Raw genomic sequence first — 19,138 nt, 5'->3', positions numbered from 1 at the left:
ATGCAATGCAAAATGGAACTGGATAGACTTGGACTTTCGTTCTTGCTCTGTCCCTTATTCCATGAGTGACCAGCTACTTGAGCAAACCTCTTTGATAATACTGATCTCAGATTGTTGTGAAGGTGCACTACTCAGCACATAAATGTACTCAAGTAATAGGTTTCTTCATGTTGCCTCTTTAACCTTGGGAATTCCAATGAAGAAAGGAGGACATGGCAGAGAATACAGAAAATTCTGAGAGTGATTTTTTCTTTACAAGGAACTTATCTTGTAGCTTCTTCTGTTAAAGTATGAGCACATGTTTATGAGATATGTAGATGTGTATAATTTGCACCAAAGTGCTTAAGTATGCTCCACTTTCATCTCTTGAAGGCACTTTTAGGATTCAGTTTAAGAATGAAATTAGAACAAAGGATGTAAAAAGTAGCCGTGAGCACAAATGTAAAGCTAAAACATCAAGATAATTCAAATAAAGTAACTTTACAAGTGCTCAATCGTAACAGTGTAAGAAAGTTAAAACAATGCAAGATATGTGGGAAGAGTTGAAAGCAGAATAAATCCAAATGATCAACATATTGTAAGCTGTATTAAGGTAAAGAATTGTATTTTATTCACTACTAAACGTCTAGCCCAGTGACCGACACGGAGCTGATGCACAATAGATATTTTCTGGACTAATGAATGAGCTACAACAACTATTTAATAGGAGTTCCAGAATGCAAGACCTAGAAAGGAAAAAAATAGAAGTACCTACTTCAGGCCACAGTTTGGTAACTCTGCAAATAAGTAGCTAATAATAATAATATAATAATGTTTATGAAGGAAAAAAAATCAGATTGACAAAAGAATTTTCTTCTGTCATATAGTATCCAAGAGGCAGTAAAGCAATATTATTAGGAGAAAGGGAGGACATTGAGCCCAGCCATGTGATGGCATTCTCAGAAAGTTCACCACTTTCTTGGAAAATGTTAATCAAGGATTTACTCAATCAAAAAGAAAAAATCTAAATGGGAAGACATGAGATAAAAGATACAGAGAAAAGCAAATGTTCATAAAATGTACAAATTCAAATGCTTGCTGGAAAATATTTATACATGATATAAAATTTTAAAGTAAACTAGAATAAAACATTTTTAAATATTAAAAGAAGATTCAGGGGAAGATGGTAGTTAAGCACACTAAAGATCTCATCCAGTTGGGTAAAGTTACAGATATTAATTGATCAAAAAGTAATTTTAAGCATGAGTAACCTTGCTATCCTGACTCAGTATGTGATCTCAAGGAACCAAACAAAATTTCACACAGAGTTATGACAAGCCATCCAGATCTTAAAAACCAAATAGGTTAAGGGGCACCAGGATAGCTCAGTTGGTTAGGTGTCTGACTCTTGATTTCGGCTCAAGTTGTGATCTCAGTTTGTGAGTTCCAGCCTCATGTTGGGCTCTGAGCTGACAACGCGGAGCCTGCTTGGGATTCTCTTTCTCTCCCTCTCTCTCCCCCTTCCCCAGAATAAATAAACATTTAAAAAAAGTATGTTGGGATAATAATGGTATCCCTTGCTATTCCAACTTTAGACCCAGATAGATTAAGATAACAAGGGCTCCTTGAGTATTTGTTGAAATATTTAAAGGAAACAATCCAAGAATATAAAAACAATGTGCAATCTCTCGACAATTAGAAAGAAAAAAAAAGAGTCTGAGGGGAAGGGAAGTTTTAAAAATGTAATCCATCAAAGAAGGAAGCAGGCAATAACAGAGCCAGGTCCCTTTTTTTTCTTCTTTTATCCATTCACAATTTAGTTTAGAAGCCATTAGTTGAGATCAATTTAGGTAGGCCTTGTGTGAGGTGTCAGAAAAGCAGGGTGAGGATGAGGTATGTGTGGTGTATGTGGTTGGGAGGGTAGCAGCAACAGATGAGTTACATGTAGAGGAGTTGATCACATAAGGAAACACTGAAGATGATAGGGTTGTGACACTGCAATAGCATGAGTACATCTAGCTTCTGCATCTCTATTCTAAATACTATTCTCTAAAAGGAACCAGGGCTCTTTGAGAAATGACTAACTCTAGGACTGGGGCAGGTTCTGTCTGGAAGATCTCACGTGCCAAAAATAAGAAGTGTTCAAAGAATGATGGGGACCCGTCAAACAGGTACAGAAAACATCTTGAAGAGCCCTCTGCTGGCTAATCTTGAGGCACTTTGTATATCAAAAATAAATAATGGTAACATTATAATCCATCGAATAAAGTAGGAATTCATGAGTCCACACTGGTTAAAAGAATAAACAGGGAAAAGAAAAAGCTTCTCTTTAGAGCAGGGTAGCAATTGATGAATGCAGTTGGAATAATGGCATTAGAAAACGACCATTTGGCAACCACCACAGTTATAATTAATCTAGCCAAGCAACATCAATTAATGTTAAAACTAGTTTGTGAAAGTTTGATAAGGAATGGATCATTTACATTGTCTCAAAGTTCTCTCTACAAAATACTGATTACAAAAGGGAATAGTAACTACAGTAGAGAAACTTGGCAGACCTCACTTTTTGTGAGTGATTACAGCTAATATCACAAGTATTGAGACAAATCAAAAATGCGTAGCACCTAGTACAATGCAGTAAAAAGAGCACAGCATTACTTCTGTGATATTAGAAATGCATAGTATGAATCTTAGGAAATATCTCAAACTGAGGGATATTCTTCAAAATAACTAGCCAGAAATTTTGAAAAGTATCAAGTTCTTGAAAGTCAAGGAGATGCATAAGAACTATTATAGGATGAAGGACCTAAAGAGACATGACAACAAAATGCAACATGTGATTCCAGCTAAGCCATGTCTGGACTCCAACTTCCAGAAACTAAGATAATAAAATGTGTGTTGTTTTAAACCACTAAGTTTGTGATAACTTGTTACACAGCACAGAACACTAACATAAAACTCCTTTTATTCATGAGCATAGATACAAAAGTCTTGAACAAAAGATTAACAAATAGAATCCAGCAATTTGTGAAAATACTACATCACTAACAAGGTAAGTTTATCTGAGGAACAGAAGATTGGTTTAATATGTGATCATCATAGCAGACTACAAGAAGAAAACTCTCATGATTGCCTCAAAAGATACAGAAGAACCTCATCACTCTCAATGTCTGTCATGATGACAATTCTCCAAAAAACCTATGCCTTTAGCAAACATCATACATAATGGTGAATTATTCAGAGCTTTCCTTCTTAGTTCAGGAGTGAGCTAAGGATGCCTACTATCCCCACTTCTATTCAGCATTTTACTGGAGGTGCTAATTAGTTCACAAGGTAGGAAATAAAAAGTATTAGGATTGGGAAGGAAAACGTAAGACTTATTTTTGGCAGATGACTTGAATGTTTACAGAAAATCCAAAGAACCTATATAAAAATTATAGACTGAGTTTAGGAAGGTCCTTGGATATAATATCAACATATGAATATGTGTTGTGTTTTTACCTATAAGCATCAATCATAAAATGAAATTTTAACAAGACTCCACTGATGGGGAGAAACTGAAGTATTTGGGAGAAGTACACTGACCAAAGGAGCAGAGTGACAGGATTCAAGTCCTGTGGAATCACCACTCAGGTGACTTCATGAACCCCTTTTAAATAGACCACAAATATAAAATAGCCATAAAACACAACATCTCTCATTGCCAAGATCTCTTATATATACAGACATTGAAGAACAATCATTCTTTTTTTTTTTTTTAATGTTTATTTACTTGAGAGACAGAGAGCACAAGTGGGGGTGGGGCAGAGAGAGAGAGAAAGAGAGGGAGAGAGAGAGGGAGAGAGAATGAATCCCAAGTAGGCTTCATGCTGTCAGCACAGAGCCCGACGCAGGGCTCAATCCCATGAACCATGAGCTCATGACCTGGGCTGAAAGCAAGAGTCTGACGCTTAACCGACTGAACCACGCAGGAGCCCCTCCAGTTTATTTTTAATCTGTTATGGTTCTTAGCCTTCTTTATCTTTCCTGAAGTTTACATTTTTGAAAAGTTGTTATTTTATTACTTCATTCATTTTACTTAATGCAGAATTGAGAAAAGACAAACTGGATTGGCCCTAAGGCTCTTTCTTCACCATTCTTCACAGATTCTGAGTTAGCTCAGAAAAAGAACAAACTGGTACCAAATTTGGAGCTCCAGAGGGTCCTCTTTCTAGCAAGACCACTTCCCTACCCAGGTTGCATGGTTCCACCTACTCTCTGACCTCTTTTCATCCAGATAGAGCATAGTTGGGGGTGGGTCCCTCTTTACTGAAGGCTTTCTTTTTTTTTTTTTTTTTTTTTTTTAACGTTTATTTATTTTTGAGACAGAGAGAGACAGAGCATGAACGGGGGAGGGTCAGAGAGAGAGGGAGACCTAGAATCCGAAACAGGCTGCAGGTTCTGAGCTGTCAGCACAGAGCCCGACGCGGGGCTTGAACTCACAAACTGCAAGATCATGACCTGAGCCAAAGTTGGACACTTAACCGACTGAGCCACCCAGGCGCCCCTACTGAAGGGTTTCTTAAGAATGGCTCTCTATGAAGACAATGGGTTGAGAGCTTGGAAGATTGTGAGCTTTGCTGCCCCTCAGTTTATAAATCCTTCTATGATGAACACTTTATATTTGCCCTGGGTGGCCTTAGTGGGGTGTATATGTATGTCTGCACCCTCTTTGGACTGTAGTTGGTGACCACAAAAAGAAAGACTCCAGTCTATCCCAATGCTATCCATTTTTAGAAGCAGCAAAGTCCAACTGCCTCCCTTCCCAGGGTGAGAAATATTCCCTTGGGATCTAGGAGTGATGTGATCCCTGGGAATGGGGATGGGCACCAAAAGGAGGCAGAGTTGCCATAATGGACTCTATGGAGGTAAATCTTCTGTGTATGTGTATAAGATAGATCATATATATATATCTTATATATGATCTATCTTAGATCATATATATATCTTTTTTTTTTTTTTTAATTTTTTTTTTTCAACGTTTATTTATTTTTGGGACAGAGAGAGACAGAGCATGAACGGGCGAGGGGCAGAGAGAGAGGGAGACACAGAATCGGAAACAGGCTCCAGGCTCTGAGCCATCAGCCCAGAGCCCGACGCGGGGCTCGAACTCACAGACCGTGAGATCGTGACCTGGTTGAAGTCGGACGCTTAACCGACTGCGCCACCCAGGCGCCCCTCATATATATATCTTATATATATCTATCTTAGATCTATATATGATCTATCATATATATGATTTATCTTATATATATATAAGATATATATTACATACACACACACGAGATAATATATAAGATATATAAGATATATATTACACACACACACATCTTCTCTGTATGTGTATAAGATAGATCATACATATATATAATATATGTATGATCTATCTTATACATATATATGATGTATCTTATATATATTACACACACACACATGCACAAGAGATAATATATAAGATATATATTACACACACACACACACAAAAGAGAAACTGAGTGATGGGGGAATAGAGCTTATATGTTCAGTTCATTCTCTGAAATCTAATGTTTTTAAAGTTTTTAAGCAGCTGAGTAACAGTATCTCATGGCAACATGCTAGAATCCTGAGGGTGAATGGAAATGATTATGATGTATGGAAAATCTAAGTTGGAATGTACCTGAAGTACAGATAAAAATCAGTTTGCATCTACTGAAAAGGGAGGGAAACATACAAATTGTTTATTACAAACAAAAAGAGCTAAAGTAACAGGCTCAGAGAAATGAAGTTAAAAGGATTAGATGTAGTCCCTGAATAGAAGTGAAAGTCCAACGTAGATGCACTAAAATGGCTTCAGAGCGGCCCTGCCCTGCAGATGACTTCAGTATCTACTATGTCCTGTGAGCCACTATCTACGATAGCTTTCTCGATAAGTTCATTTGGGGGGCGGGGCATGTCAAAGGAGTCGGGGATACATGCCACCTTTGGAAGGGTTCCCCCAGGTTTGACCCAGTGGAGGGCCCACAAAAGGAAGGGAAGATGTTGTTTAATATCTAGGCAATAGATATTCCTAAAGAGGGGCCGTCCAGGGCCTCCGATGACCCCAGTCAATAAACATGAAATGAACATCATGTAATAGTGAACACTTTTCTAACTGGCAGAATTGTAAATGGAGGTACTGAGGTGAGGTAACTGTCTCATGGAGACCCAATTTTAGATACTGTACACGGGAAGAAAAATCATAAAGGACAAAGATGCTGGGCTGCCGTGAGCAATAGTCAAATTACAAAAGGAAGCTTGTGTGGAGAGAGGAGGACTCCCTGGGAACCTGTTCTCTCCTCTGTGCTGGGCTGTCTGTGCACATGAATTCTCGAATTCTATACACTTACTGTTAGGAACAGCCTACATCAGTCACTTGTTCAAAAATATTTTTAGGTTGCCACTTATTAACTATGCAATCTGTGCCATGTGCCTCACATCATTTAATCTAATCCTCCCAACAACCCTACATGGTAGCATTGATCCTATTTTATAGATGAGACACAGATATAAGTGTCCCACATTGTGTAACTAGAAACTGGCAGAGTCAGGACTTAAACTAAGATCTGTTCTTTACAAAGCCTATGCTCTTTCTCTCTCTGTGTATATGTGTGTTTATATGAATACATACACACACATACATATTATACACACATATATGTGCTCTTAATGTTGATATCTTTAGCATGTGTATATGCTCTCAATATGTACATATGCCATATATATGTATGTGTACACATACACTCTCTTAATATATGATATATAAATCCAAATAACTCAGGTAGGTAGGTACGTAGATAGGTATTCCTTCTCTCCACATACCACTGCACATACTTATATCATAGGCAAATGACTAAACCACTTAAATGTGATATTTCCTCTGTAAAACAGGATTTAAAAACAGGGCACACCTGGGGGCGCCTGGGTGGCTCAGTTGAGCATCTGACCTCGGCTCAGGTCATGATCTCCTCCTGGCTGGTGAGTTTGAGCCCCGCATCGGGCTCTGTGCTGACAGCTCAGAGCCTGGAGCCTGCTTCAGATTCTGTGTCTCCCTCTTGCTCTGCCCCTCCCCTGCTCATGCCCTGTCTCTCTCTCAAAAATAAATAAACATTAAAAAAAATTTTTTTTAAATAAGTATACCTACCCCATAGAAAGGATTAAATGGGAAAATGCATATTAACAACTGGCGAGGCTCAATACATGATAGCTATTGTTTTTATTAACTACTATCTATTGCCATTATTGTTACTACAAATCATTAAATTATTTGGCCCAGAGAGGAAAAAAAAAAAAAAGAAATACTTTGGTATTCAGAGTGAAAGTGCAGTTTTAGCCAAGCAATTCTAGGTCTCTGAAAGGCCGTTATTTCTGTCCTCTTGATCTGGTTTCAGGAAGAATCTTCTACCTCCCTTTATTTGGCTGCAGGCACTGTTCAGAGTTCCAGAATAAGTAATGCAATTTTAGACCTTGAGTTTGAGTACTTCTTTTCTGGGTAGGGAATGTATTTGATAGAAGTCTCATTGAGGACTCTTCTTTGTATCATGAGCTTGAGAGTGATTTGTTGTCACTTTCACATATTTTATACCCTCAAAATGCTCTCATTTCTCTCTGCATGGCCCCAACACAGCGCAGAGTGCACAGATCACTATGACAGCTCTCCAGTCAAGGAGGTGGAGGAGAACCAGCCCCATTCCCAGGGAGTGACAGGCCTGCGGAACTTGGGCAACACGTGTTACATGAACGCCATTCTCCAGTGTCTCTGCAGCATTTCACCGCTGGTGGAATACTTTCTCTCAGGAAAGTACATTACTGCTCTTCAAAAGTAAGCCATTTGCGTTCTCTGCCGCCCAGCCCCCGCCCCCTGCTTCCCCAAGGGGAGGTGAGGGAGGGAGCCCTCTGAAGTCCCTAATGAGGGCTAAACAAGTCAGTAGAGGCCACAGAGCCCCAGAGACCGGAAGTTCAACCAAGAACAGAGCTTTGTTTTCAGTCTGATGCCACGTATGCTTGAGTTTTTAGGTGCTTTCCTTTCATTAAATCAGCCAGAAATATTCTCCTTCCTTCTTCCAAGGGATTGCAGTGAGGTTGCCACTGCGTTTGCCTACGTGATGACAGATATGTGGCTTGGAGACTCAGAATGCGTCTCGCCAGAAATATTTCGGTCAGCTTTTGGCAACCTCTACCCAGCATTCATGAAAAAAACGCAACAAGATGCCCAGGAATTCTTGATTTATGTACTGAATGAGCTTCATGAGTCTCTGAAAAAGGTAAGTGACATCAATGGACTTGAAATAAGGTAGACCTCAGCTCTATGGGCTACTTTCATTTTTCATTCTTTCATTTCTTCTGTCAATATTGCCCACTCTGTGTTGAGCACAGGTGCTGGGGGATGTGTAGGGGGACGTTCAAGTTAGTGTTTGAATTGGTCTGTATTTACCAAACTTAGTGAATCATCAGAATCACCTGGGAAGAGTTTTACACCACAGATTCTAAGACCCTCACTCCAGCGTTATTGAATTAAAACTTCTCGGGCTGTCCTTTAGTAAAGCTCACTTGGTGTTTCCAGTGATCAGCAGGTGCGGGAAACGCTAATCGGTTCCCTTTGCAAATAACATCTGCACGGACTAGTTTTCTAAAGTGAAAATTGCATTTTTATACAAATATAGTCCTCATGAGGTATAACATATAGAGCTTTACAACTTAAAGTACGTGTTCTTGGTAACTACAAACCCAAGAAAATGTTAAGCTCGGAATTAAAAGATCTAAATACTGCTGTTTCATCTTCATGCCAAGCATTCCAAACCAGAGTTATTTACTGGATCAGGACATACATTTAATAAAACATGAGATCGCCAGTAACGAAGGGTTTTGCCCTTATCTGTGAGACCCACTGCCTTCAGCCTTGATCTGAGACGCATACTCCACAAAGATAGGTCCTTGGTTTTATGCAGTGTCCTTGTGCCGGCGTTAGCTTACTTCAAAGTTAATATCCTTAACATTAAAGAAATACTTAATATCAGAGATCACAAACTATAGCCATTAATCACTCTCATCTGCAATCCTCAGTTCCTTTTTTCATTTTTTCTAATAAGATATACCTGGCGGCACTTTTTTTTTTTTTTTTTGACAGAGGGGAGGGTGGTGGTCAGTAAAATCACTTAGGTCCTCATCTGCAGCCAATCTGAAATAAATAGCATTCTTGTTCCCGAGCCCAAAGTTGGAATTAGGGACATTAAATTACCATCAGGTAGAAGACCTTGGCAGCAGGGCGTAATAAAAGCAGCAAGGCAAAGGAGAGCAGCGCGCGCAGCTCTGAAGTGAAGCTGGCCGTGGAGTCAATGCATCTTCCAAAGGTATATTCTACTGAGGCCCTAAAACTGCTAACAAGTCAGGCTGTGCTCCCAGAAATGCTACTTCTCAGTATGAGCTAGATTCAAATTGGGCTGTAAGGTTAGTTAAATCAGGCTGCCATAATCTGAAGGGGCTGGAGAAGAGGTCAATTTCTTTATTTTACCTTTATATCAGTTTGCATGACTGAAAGCTAGTTCGCAAGCTTCCTTACCCTCTTCCCAAGAAGTACTGTCCCCCAGACCCTGTCTCATACTTTTGTAGGCTGTCAGCTTCTGGGGCACGGCCATGTGTCTTACCAGGGGTAGGGAGTCATCATTGCTAGGTGTCATTTATGAGGAAAATAACTGAATTATCAGATATCACACCTAATAGATACTCTTAAGAAGAGCTTACTCTATTGTCGGAATCCAAAACTAAGTGGTTTTTGGTAGCAATGTATCATTGTGATAGAAAAAAATCAAGTCATTGTATTAAAAACTTTTTTTTTTTTTTCAAATAACCAGTAGTTGATTCAGGGCTAATTTGTTCCTTGACTCAGTGCCATCGAAAATCATATGAAAAAGGATCTATTCCAAGGTGCTGCAGGAAGACAATTGCCAATGAGGTCTCCATCATCACCCAGCTGTTTGAAGGGCAGCTCAACTATAGCATCATGTGTTTGAAGTGTGAGAACTGCACCTACAAGAATGAAGTCTTCACCATTCTTTGCCTCCCCATTCCATCCGATTACAAGTGCTCTCTTCAGGTAGGTGTGGTTCCTCCTGGATCCCACTTCTCAGGGCTGTTGCCTACATTTTCTATTATGATGGGGGCTGCTTTGTAAGTTAAAACAAATTGGAAGCCCATGATGACAACATTTGATAGGAAAGTGACATACAGCCAAAAGTTAGCATGAATTCAGTTGTATTTCCCAATGTACTCAATAAAACAGCCTCGTTGTGAAATTGGAATGACAGGTAGGGTTTATTCATTCTGCTGAGATGGCTTGGTGCATATAGGGAATTCATACATTCTTGCAAAAATTTTGTGACCCTTCCTCACCCTTGAGGTCTGTAGATCCAGGTTGGTAACTATATATAGAAGATTCTGACTTGGTTTTGAGTTCTTGTGTTTGGACGGAAGCTGTGTGGCATATGTTGGAAAGATAGAATGGAATATAGTGCCTTAGTTTACCTTTTGAATTTTCTTCACCATAATACCAAAAATTAATCTGTAAACGGTAGGGGGAAGGATAGTGATAGAAAGCAGGGGACAGCTAGAAGGCAGGGACGAATACATTCCCTTGCAGAAAAATACACATTTATTTTTTTTCTACCTAAATTATGAAAGCACATTTATTGCTAAAAGTTTTCACATACCAAATTGGAGAACAGAATCCTACCACTTACTTAGAACTGGGCTTTGTTCTCAGATCAAACTGCTAAAGATTACTGGAAACAGATTTTGAAGACTCTAAATGAGGTGCTGGCAAGTCTGCTGAAAAGAGAATCTGCTCATCTTTCTCTTTAGGTTAATGGTTTGCAGAGCAGGGGTGCCGGTTCCATTGAGGGTGGCCCCGGTGGGCATGGGATCTAATTCGGGGTGTTCTGTGGTCTTTATTATCCAAAACAGTGGGCAGTGTAATTTTTCAGTCTCCAGATCACTTTTGTGATGAGATGAATCACATAAAACAGCTGCCTGACTTGCTTAGTGGAATTTGCACAGTCAGTATTATTCTGTTATAAACCAGAAAGGTTAAAATGCAGATCCAGAGATTGGAAGTGAGATGGGCACTTGGATCCATTTCAGTAACTAAGCAAGAAAGAAGCATTTCCTTTGTCGGGTAGATTTTGCACCTATCCAGGCAGCAGCTTGAGACACTGGTACCTCCTGGATATGTTGACTTTGAGGAAAGTGCTGAGGATTACATTTCTACAACTCTTGCAAAGTTCTTCTGAAAACAGAGAGCCTGGCTGTGGTCCATCCAGTTTGGTTACCCAGTGCTTTTTTTCCTCAACAGGACTGTCTCCAGTGTTTTTTTCAACAAGATACACTGACCTGGCATAACCAAATCCACTGTTCCTTCTGTGAAACCAAGCAAGAAACAGCAGTGAGGGCCAGTATTTCCAAAGCACCAAAAGTAATTATCTTTCACTTAAAAAGGTATGGATTTTGACATTTTGTGAACAGATTTTTTTTAAAGGCTTTATGGAGACAGAATTGACAACCATGCAATATAACCATTTAAAGTGTGTGATTCAGTGCTATTCAGTATATTACATTACAAACTTTTAAAAATTTGTGATAAAATATATGTAACATAAAATCTGCCATTTTAACCTTTTTTATTGAACTCTAACCTGCAGTGTTAGATTAGTTTCAGGTGTACCATATAAGGATTCAGCAATTCTATATTATATGTTGGTCAGTGCTCATCACGATAAGTATTTCTGATCCCCTTGACCCATTGCACCCATCCCTCCATCAACTTCCTCTCTGGTAACAGCTGGTTCTCTGTATTTGAGTCTGATGTGGTTTTTTTTGTCTCTTTTTCTTTGTTGGTTTTGTTCCTTAAATTCTACACGGAGGGAAATCATAGGGTATTTGTTTTTCTCTGACTTACTTCATTTAGCATCATCCCCTCTAGATCCATCCGTGTTGTTGCAGATGGCAAGCTTTTGTTCCTTTTTATGGTTGAGTAATAATCCTTGTAGATATATACAACTTCTTTATCCATTCATCTATTGATGGACACTTGGATTGCTTCCATATCTTAGCTATTATAAATAATGCTGCAATAAATATAGGGGTGTGTGTATCTTTTTCAAATTAATGTTTTTGTATTCTTTGGGTAAATACCCAATAGTGAAATTATTGGACCATATGGTAATTCTATTTTTAATTTTTTGAATTTTTGAATTTTAAGGTTTCTTAAATTTTTTTAAATTTAAAATTTTAAATTAAAATTTAATTTTGAGAATTAAAAATTCTATCTTTAATTTTTTTCCATAGTGTTTATGCCAGTTTGCCTTCTGACCAACACTATACGAGGGTTCCTTCTTGTCCACATCCTTGCCAACACTGGTTTCTTATCTTTTTGATTTTAGTTATTCTGACAGGTGTGAGGTGCTATCTCCTTGTGGTTTTGATATATATCTTCTTTGGAGAGATGTAGGTCCTCTGCCCATTTTTAATTGGATTATTGGTTTTTGTTTGTTTCGTCTTTAAGTAAATTCTACCCCCAGTGTGGGGCTTGAGCTCACGACTCTGAGATCAAGAGTCGCATGTTCCACTGACTGAGCCAGCCAGGCTCAGTTTTTTCTTATTTGTTTTTTGGTGTTGAGTTATCCATTCTTTATATATTTTGGATACTAAGCCCTTATTGGACATATTACCTATACAAATATCTTCTCCCATTCAGTAGATTGGCTTTTTGTTTTGTTTTCAAAGCCAGATATTATGGTGACTCTTTCCAGTGCAGGTCCCTGTGTCCAGGGTGCCTGCTGTGGGGTCTGCTCCTCTGCCTACATGCATGTGGTGTCTCTCCCCTGTGTGGTTAGTTTCCTGGAAAGTTTGGTTCCCCACTGGGACTCTGCCCCTCTTACCCTTTTCCATGTGGCCTCCTCTCTATGATTAACTGTGGAAAGTCTATAATGCCAGGCTTCGGGTCATTTTCTGACTTAGTTGCTCCAATGGGACCAGGGAACGAAGTGAGCTTGAGATCCTCCTATTCTATTTTCCTAGCAATCTTGGCATTTTAATGTTTGTAGTGGTCGCCTTATAGTTTTGTAGTTAGAAGGCTAACGTGGGTCTTAGAAGGCTAAAATCAAACTGTCTGTAAGGCTGCATTCCTTTCTGAGAGGTTCGAAAGAAGAATCTAGTGCCTTCTCCCTCCAGCTGATCCAAGTGAGGCTCAAGCTAAACTTTTTTTTTTTTTTTTTTAAGCAAGAATTCAGCCCAGATGACTTTCTATACTTGTTACCACATTACATCAGGAGGCACATCATCAAAGTTTGGCCCACTGTTGGTGACGTTATGTTTGATCCTTAGATACAGTAGTGACTATAATATCCCACCATTTAAAGGTATAGTTTCCCTCTGTAATTAGCATAACTCTGGACTCCTGGATATTTTTAAACTCCATGTGCTCAATATCATTACTATCATCATTCTTCTTGATGTTTAAATTTTTCAAAATTGACCAGTGGGTAAACCCAGCAGAGGAAGAGAAATAATAAAGATCAGAGCAGAAATAAACAATAAAGAATCTTAAAAAACTGTAGAGCAGATCAATGAAACCAAGAGTTGGTTTTTTGAAAAAACAAACAAAATTGATAAACCTCTAGCCAGGCTTCTCAAAAAGAAAAGGGAGATGTCCCAAATAGATAACATCACGAATGAAAATGGAATTATTACAACCAATCCCTCAGAAATACAAGCAATTATCAGGGAATACTATGAAAAACTATATGCCAGCAAACTGGACAACCTGGAAGAAATGGACAAATTCCTAAACACCCACACACTTCCAAAACTCAATCAGGAGGAAATAGAAAGCTTGAACAGACCCATAACCAGCGAAGAAATTGAATTGGTTATCAAAAATCTCCCAACAAATAAGAGTCCAGGACCAGATGGCTTCCCAGGGGAGTTCTACCAGACGTTGAAAGCAGAGATAATACCTATCCTTCTCAAGCTATTCCAAAAAATAGAAAGGGAAGGAAAACTTCCAGACTCATTCTATGAAGCAGTATTACTTTGATTCCTAAACCAGACAGAGACCCAGTAAAAACAGAGAACTACAGGCCAATATCCCTAATGAATATGGATGCAAAAATTCTCAATAAGACTAGCAAATCGAATTCAACAGCATATAAAAAGAATTATTCACCATGATCAAGTGGGATTCATTCCTGGGCTGCAGGGCTGGTTCAACATTTGCAAATCAATCAACGTGATACATCACATTAATAAAAGAAAAGAAAAGAACCATAGGATCCTGTCAATCGATGCAGAAAAAGCATTTGACAAAATTCAGCATCCTTTCTTAATAAAAACCCTCGAGAAAGTCGGGATAGAAAAAACATACTTAAACATCATAAAAGCCATTTAAGAAAAGCCCACAGCTAACATCATCCTCAATGGGGAAAAACTGAGAGCTTTCCCCCTGAGATCAGGAACACGACAGGGATGTCCACTCTCACCACTGTTGTTTAACATAGTGTTGGAAGAGCTAGCATCAGCAATGAGACAACAAAGGGAAATCAAAGACATCAAAATTGGCAAAGATGAAGTCAAGCTTTCACTTTTTGCAGATGACATGATATTCTACATGGAAAACCCGAGAGACTCCACCAAAGTCTGCTAGAACTGATGCATGAATTCAGCCAAGTCGCAGGATACAAAATCAATGTACAGAAATCAGTTGCATTCTTAATACACTAATAATGAAGCAACAGAAAGACAAATAAAGAAACTGATCCCATTCACAATTGCACCAAGAAGCATAAAATACCTAGGAATAAACCTAACCAAAGATGTAAAAGATCTGTATGCTGAAAACTATAGAAAGCTTATGAAGGAAATTGAAGAAGCTATAAAGAAATGGAAAAACATTCCGTGCTCATGGGTTGGAAGAATAAATATTGTCAAAATGTCAATACTACCCAAAGCTATCTACACAGTCAATGCAATCCCAATCAAAATCGCACCAGCATTCTTCTCGAAGCCAGAACAAGCAATCCTAAAATTTGTATGGAACCACAAAAGGCCCCAAATAGCCAAAGTAATTTTGAAGAAGAAGACCAAAGCAGGAGGCATCACAATCCCAGACTTTAGCCTCTACTACAAAGCTGTAATCATCAAGACAGCATGGTATTGGCACAAAAACAGGCACATAGACCAATGGAATAGAATAGAAACCCCAGAACTAGACCCACAGAAGGATGGCCAACTAATCTTTGACAAAGCAGGAAAGAACATCCAATGGAAAAAAGACAGTCTCTTTAACAAATGGTGCTGGGAGAACTGGACAGCAACATGCAGAAGGATGAAACTAGACCACTTTCTCACACCATTCAGAAAAATAAACTCAAAATGGATAAAGGACCTGAATGTGAGACAGGAAACCATCAAAACCCTAGAGGAGAAAACAGGAAAAGACCTCTCTGACCTCAGCTGCAGCAATTTCTTACTTGACACACCCCAAAGGCAAGGGAATTAAAAGCAAAAAGGAACTCTTGGGACCTCATGAAGATAAAAAGCTTCTGCACAGCAAAGGAAACAATCAACAGAACTAAAAGGCAACCAACGGAATGGGAAAAGATATTTGCAAATGACCTATCGGACAAAGGGCTAGTATCCAAAATCTATACAGAGCTCACCAAACTCCACACCTGAAAAACCAGTAATCCAGTGAAGAAATTGGCAGAAAACATGAAGAGACACTTCTCTAAAGAAGACATCTGGATGGCCAAGAGGCACATGAAAAGATGCTCAATGTTGCTCCTCATCAGAGAAATACAAATCAGAACCACCCTCAGATATCACCTCATGCCAGTCAGAGGGGCCAAAATGAACAAATCAGGAGACTATAGATGCTGGAGAGGATGTGGAGAAGTAGGAACCCTCTTGCACTGTTGGTGGGAATGCAAACTGGTGCAGCCACTCTGGAAAACAGTGTGGAGGTTCCTCAAAAAATTAAAAATAGACCTACCCTATGACCCAGCAGTAGCACTGCTAGGAATTTACCCAAGGGATACAGGAGTACTGATGCATAGGGGCACTTGTACCCCAATGTTTATAGCAGCACTCTCAACAATAGCCAAATTATGGAAAGAGCCTAAATGTCCATCAACTGATGAATGGATAAAGAAATTGTGGTTTATATACACAATGGAGTACTACGTGGCAATGAAAAAGAATGAAATATGGCCCTTTGTAGCAACGTGGACGGAACTGGAGAGTGTGATGCTAAGTGAAATAAGCCATACAGAGAAAGAAAATACCACATGTTTTCACTCTTATGTGGATCCTGAGAAACTTAACAGGAACCCATGGGGAGGGGAAGGAAAAAAAAAAAAAAAAGAGAGAGGTTAGAGTGGGAGAGAGCCAAAGCATAACAGACTCTTAAAAAAAGGAGAACAAACTGAGGGCTGATGGGGGGTGGGAGGGAAGGGAGGGTGGGTGATGGGTATTGAAGAGGGCATCTTTTGGGATGAGCACTGGGTGTTTAATGGAAACCAATTTGACAATAAATTTCATATATTTAAAAAACACACACACACAAAATTGACGAGTGGGAGACCCTTCAAGCCTGTTCCTCTGAGCCCATTAGTTAGTTTAGGTTTATTAAAGTATAATTGCAAGTATAAAATGTATCCATTTTAGGGATACAGTTCTATGAATTTTGACAAATACATGCAGTCATGTAAACCATCACAGCCAACATACAGAGTACGTCTGTCACCCCAAAACATTTTCTTATAATCCACCCTTTCTCCTACCCTCAGCCTCTGGAATCGTCTGATCAGATTTCTGTCTTTATAGTTTTGCCTTTTCCAGAATGTCCTGTGTTATACCATGTGTGGTTTTGTTTTTTGTTTTTGTTTTTGTTTTTGTTTTTTTGTTTCGTTTTTGAGTTCCGCTTCTTTCACTTAACATAATGTTTCTGAGATGAATTCGTGTCGTGGCATCAGTTAGTGGATCTTTCCTTTGTCTTGCTGTGTAGTATTCCCTTTCGTGAATGTATCACAATTGTTTATTCATTCATCAGTTGATGAACGTTTGGGCTGATAGCAATTTGTGGCAGATATGAATATAGCTGCTATAAACATTAGCATATAGGTTTTTATATGGGTATAAATCTTCCTTTCTTTTGCTATGGTACATAAGCATGGTCATGCAATAATTTTCCTGCCCCAGGCCTAAATCAGCCATTTTTCTAAAATAAACATAATTTTTGAAAAAACTCCAGTGATGCTGATAGGAGTTCAAATTTGGGAACTGCTGATCTATATAACAATTCGAGAATGTGACAAGATTCGCAGAAAATTTTATCTTACTAAAGATACATTAAAACCTCAGAGGGGTGCCTGGGTGGCTCAGTTTGTTAATTGTCCGACATCAGCTCAGGTCACGATCTCACAGTTCGTGTGTTTGGGCCCCATGTCAGGCTCTGTGCTGACAGCTCAGTGACTGGAGCCTGCTTCTGATTCTCTCTCTCTCTCTCTCTCTTTCTCTGCCCCTCCCCTGCTCACGTGCTCTCTCTAAAATAAATACACATTAAAAACAAAAAACAAAAAACCTTCAGAGCTGGAGAGGTGCCTGAGTGGCTCAGTTGTTTAAGTGTCTGACTTTGGCTCAAGTCATGATCTCATGGTTCATGGGTTTGAGCCCCATGTTGGGCTCTGTGCTGACAACTTGATTAGCGTGGAGCTTGCTTCAGATTCTATGTTTTCCTCTGTGTCTGCCACCGCTACCCACCCCCACCCAGTGCCCCACGCTCATGCTCCCCCCCCCCTCAAAAATAAACATTAAAAAAACAAACCTCAGAGCTGGGAAAAGGGCATTGCCAAGACAACATGTGCTAAAATCAAGATAAGGAAAAGCTGAGTCAGTCAAGGTCATTTCTACTCCCTGATGTCAAGCCTGGCTTTTTCCCTGTTGCCTTCTCACTGGATTGATTCTGTAATGTCTTACCCTCTGACTCATACCTCTGGCCCAACCAGTGTCAGTTCTGGTGACACTAAGGAATGTGGAGATTATAAGTATACATACATAAGGAAAATTATGTACAGGTCTGTGCCAAATTACCTTTGTAAGAAATTACTTTTAACTGTACTTGGAATTTACCAAGGTATGTAGACTTCACTAATGAGTCATTGACAAACTTACTTTGTATTTTGCACATTTATTCTCTCTCCAGATTTGACATTCTGGGTACAATGAAAAGAAAACTGAGGACAGATATTCATTATCCACTCACAAACTTGGACCTTAGTCCTTATATTTGTCCAGTTTTTCGGAAACACCCTAAATATAACCTCTGTGCGGTTGTGGTGAGTAAAATACTGAAACTATTTAAAAATAACACACATTTAAAGAAAATTATAGAATTATCTACTCGAATGCCTATTCTTTTTTATTTTATTTTTTTTAACATTTACTGTTGAGACAGAGAGAGAGAGAGGAGCACAAGAGTGAGCCGGGGAGAGGCAGAGAGAAAGAGGGAGTCACAGAATCTGAGCACATCTGAGCTTTCACCACAGAGCCCGATGTGGGGCTCAAACTCACAAACTGTGAGATCATGACCTGAGCTAAAGTTGGACACTTAACCCAGGCATCCCTTGAATGCCTACTCTTATCTTTCCCTCACTTCTCCTATATTCTTCTTTTTAAAGCAAAATACAGAGCCTGGAACTTTTTGCTTTGACTTAGAACAGTAGAATAATGACAGAATAAAATGTCCTGTCCATTGCCTGCTGGCTTTCCCCCCACTCATTGGCTAGTTCAGATCTGGGGATACTTGCAGGTTGGGCTGTGGGGCAGCAGAAGTTAGTTTCAGCAGCTTTGTGTTGAATATTCATGAGACACTCTATAGCCAGTCTATAGATATCCAGTCCTCAGGAAACTCTAGGGGTTCCCTTTGGCTCTAAGTCAACTGTCACTGAGGATTCCCTGAAGGAAGGAAAGTGTGGAGTATAATTCAGACCAAATCATCCAGAGCTTCCTACAATGTCTACCATCCCCAGGCACCAAGCCATTCTCTGGGTTTCTC

General features: G+C 39.3%; 1 protein-coding gene across 2 annotated transcripts in view; it reads left to right on the top strand.

Annotated features, from left to right (window-relative positions):
- The first annotated feature begins 5,658 nt into the window (after window positions 1-5,658).
- USP50 (ubiquitin specific peptidase 50) overlaps window positions 5,659-19,138 on the top strand; it is a 41,863-nt gene continuing 28,383 nt past the window's right edge. Inside the window, exons 1-6 of one of the 2 annotated variants that reach the window (XM_086710667.1) lie at window positions 5,659-5,894; window positions 7,666-7,855; window positions 8,102-8,297; window positions 9,920-10,126; window positions 11,381-11,523; window positions 18,287-18,419. In XM_086710667.1, coding sequence (XP_086566793.1) covers window positions 7,770-7,855; window positions 8,102-8,297; window positions 9,920-10,126; window positions 11,381-11,523; window positions 18,287-18,419 — 765 coding nt within the window. In that variant the 5' untranslated portion in view covers window positions 5,659-5,894; window positions 7,666-7,769. Of the gene's footprint in view, window positions 5,895-7,660; window positions 7,856-8,101; window positions 8,298-9,919; window positions 10,127-11,380; window positions 11,524-18,286; window positions 18,420-19,138 lie in introns of both variants that reach the window. The other variant, XM_025919615.2, reaches the window with a different exon arrangement.

Source organism: Puma concolor, chromosome B3 (genome assembly GCF_028749965.1).
Source record: "Puma concolor isolate L17-30 chromosome B3, mPumCon1.1.hap2, whole genome shotgun sequence".
NCBI lineage: Eukaryota > Metazoa > Chordata > Mammalia > Carnivora > Felidae > Puma > Puma concolor.
This window is presented reverse-complemented; position numbering and strand designations above follow the sequence as displayed.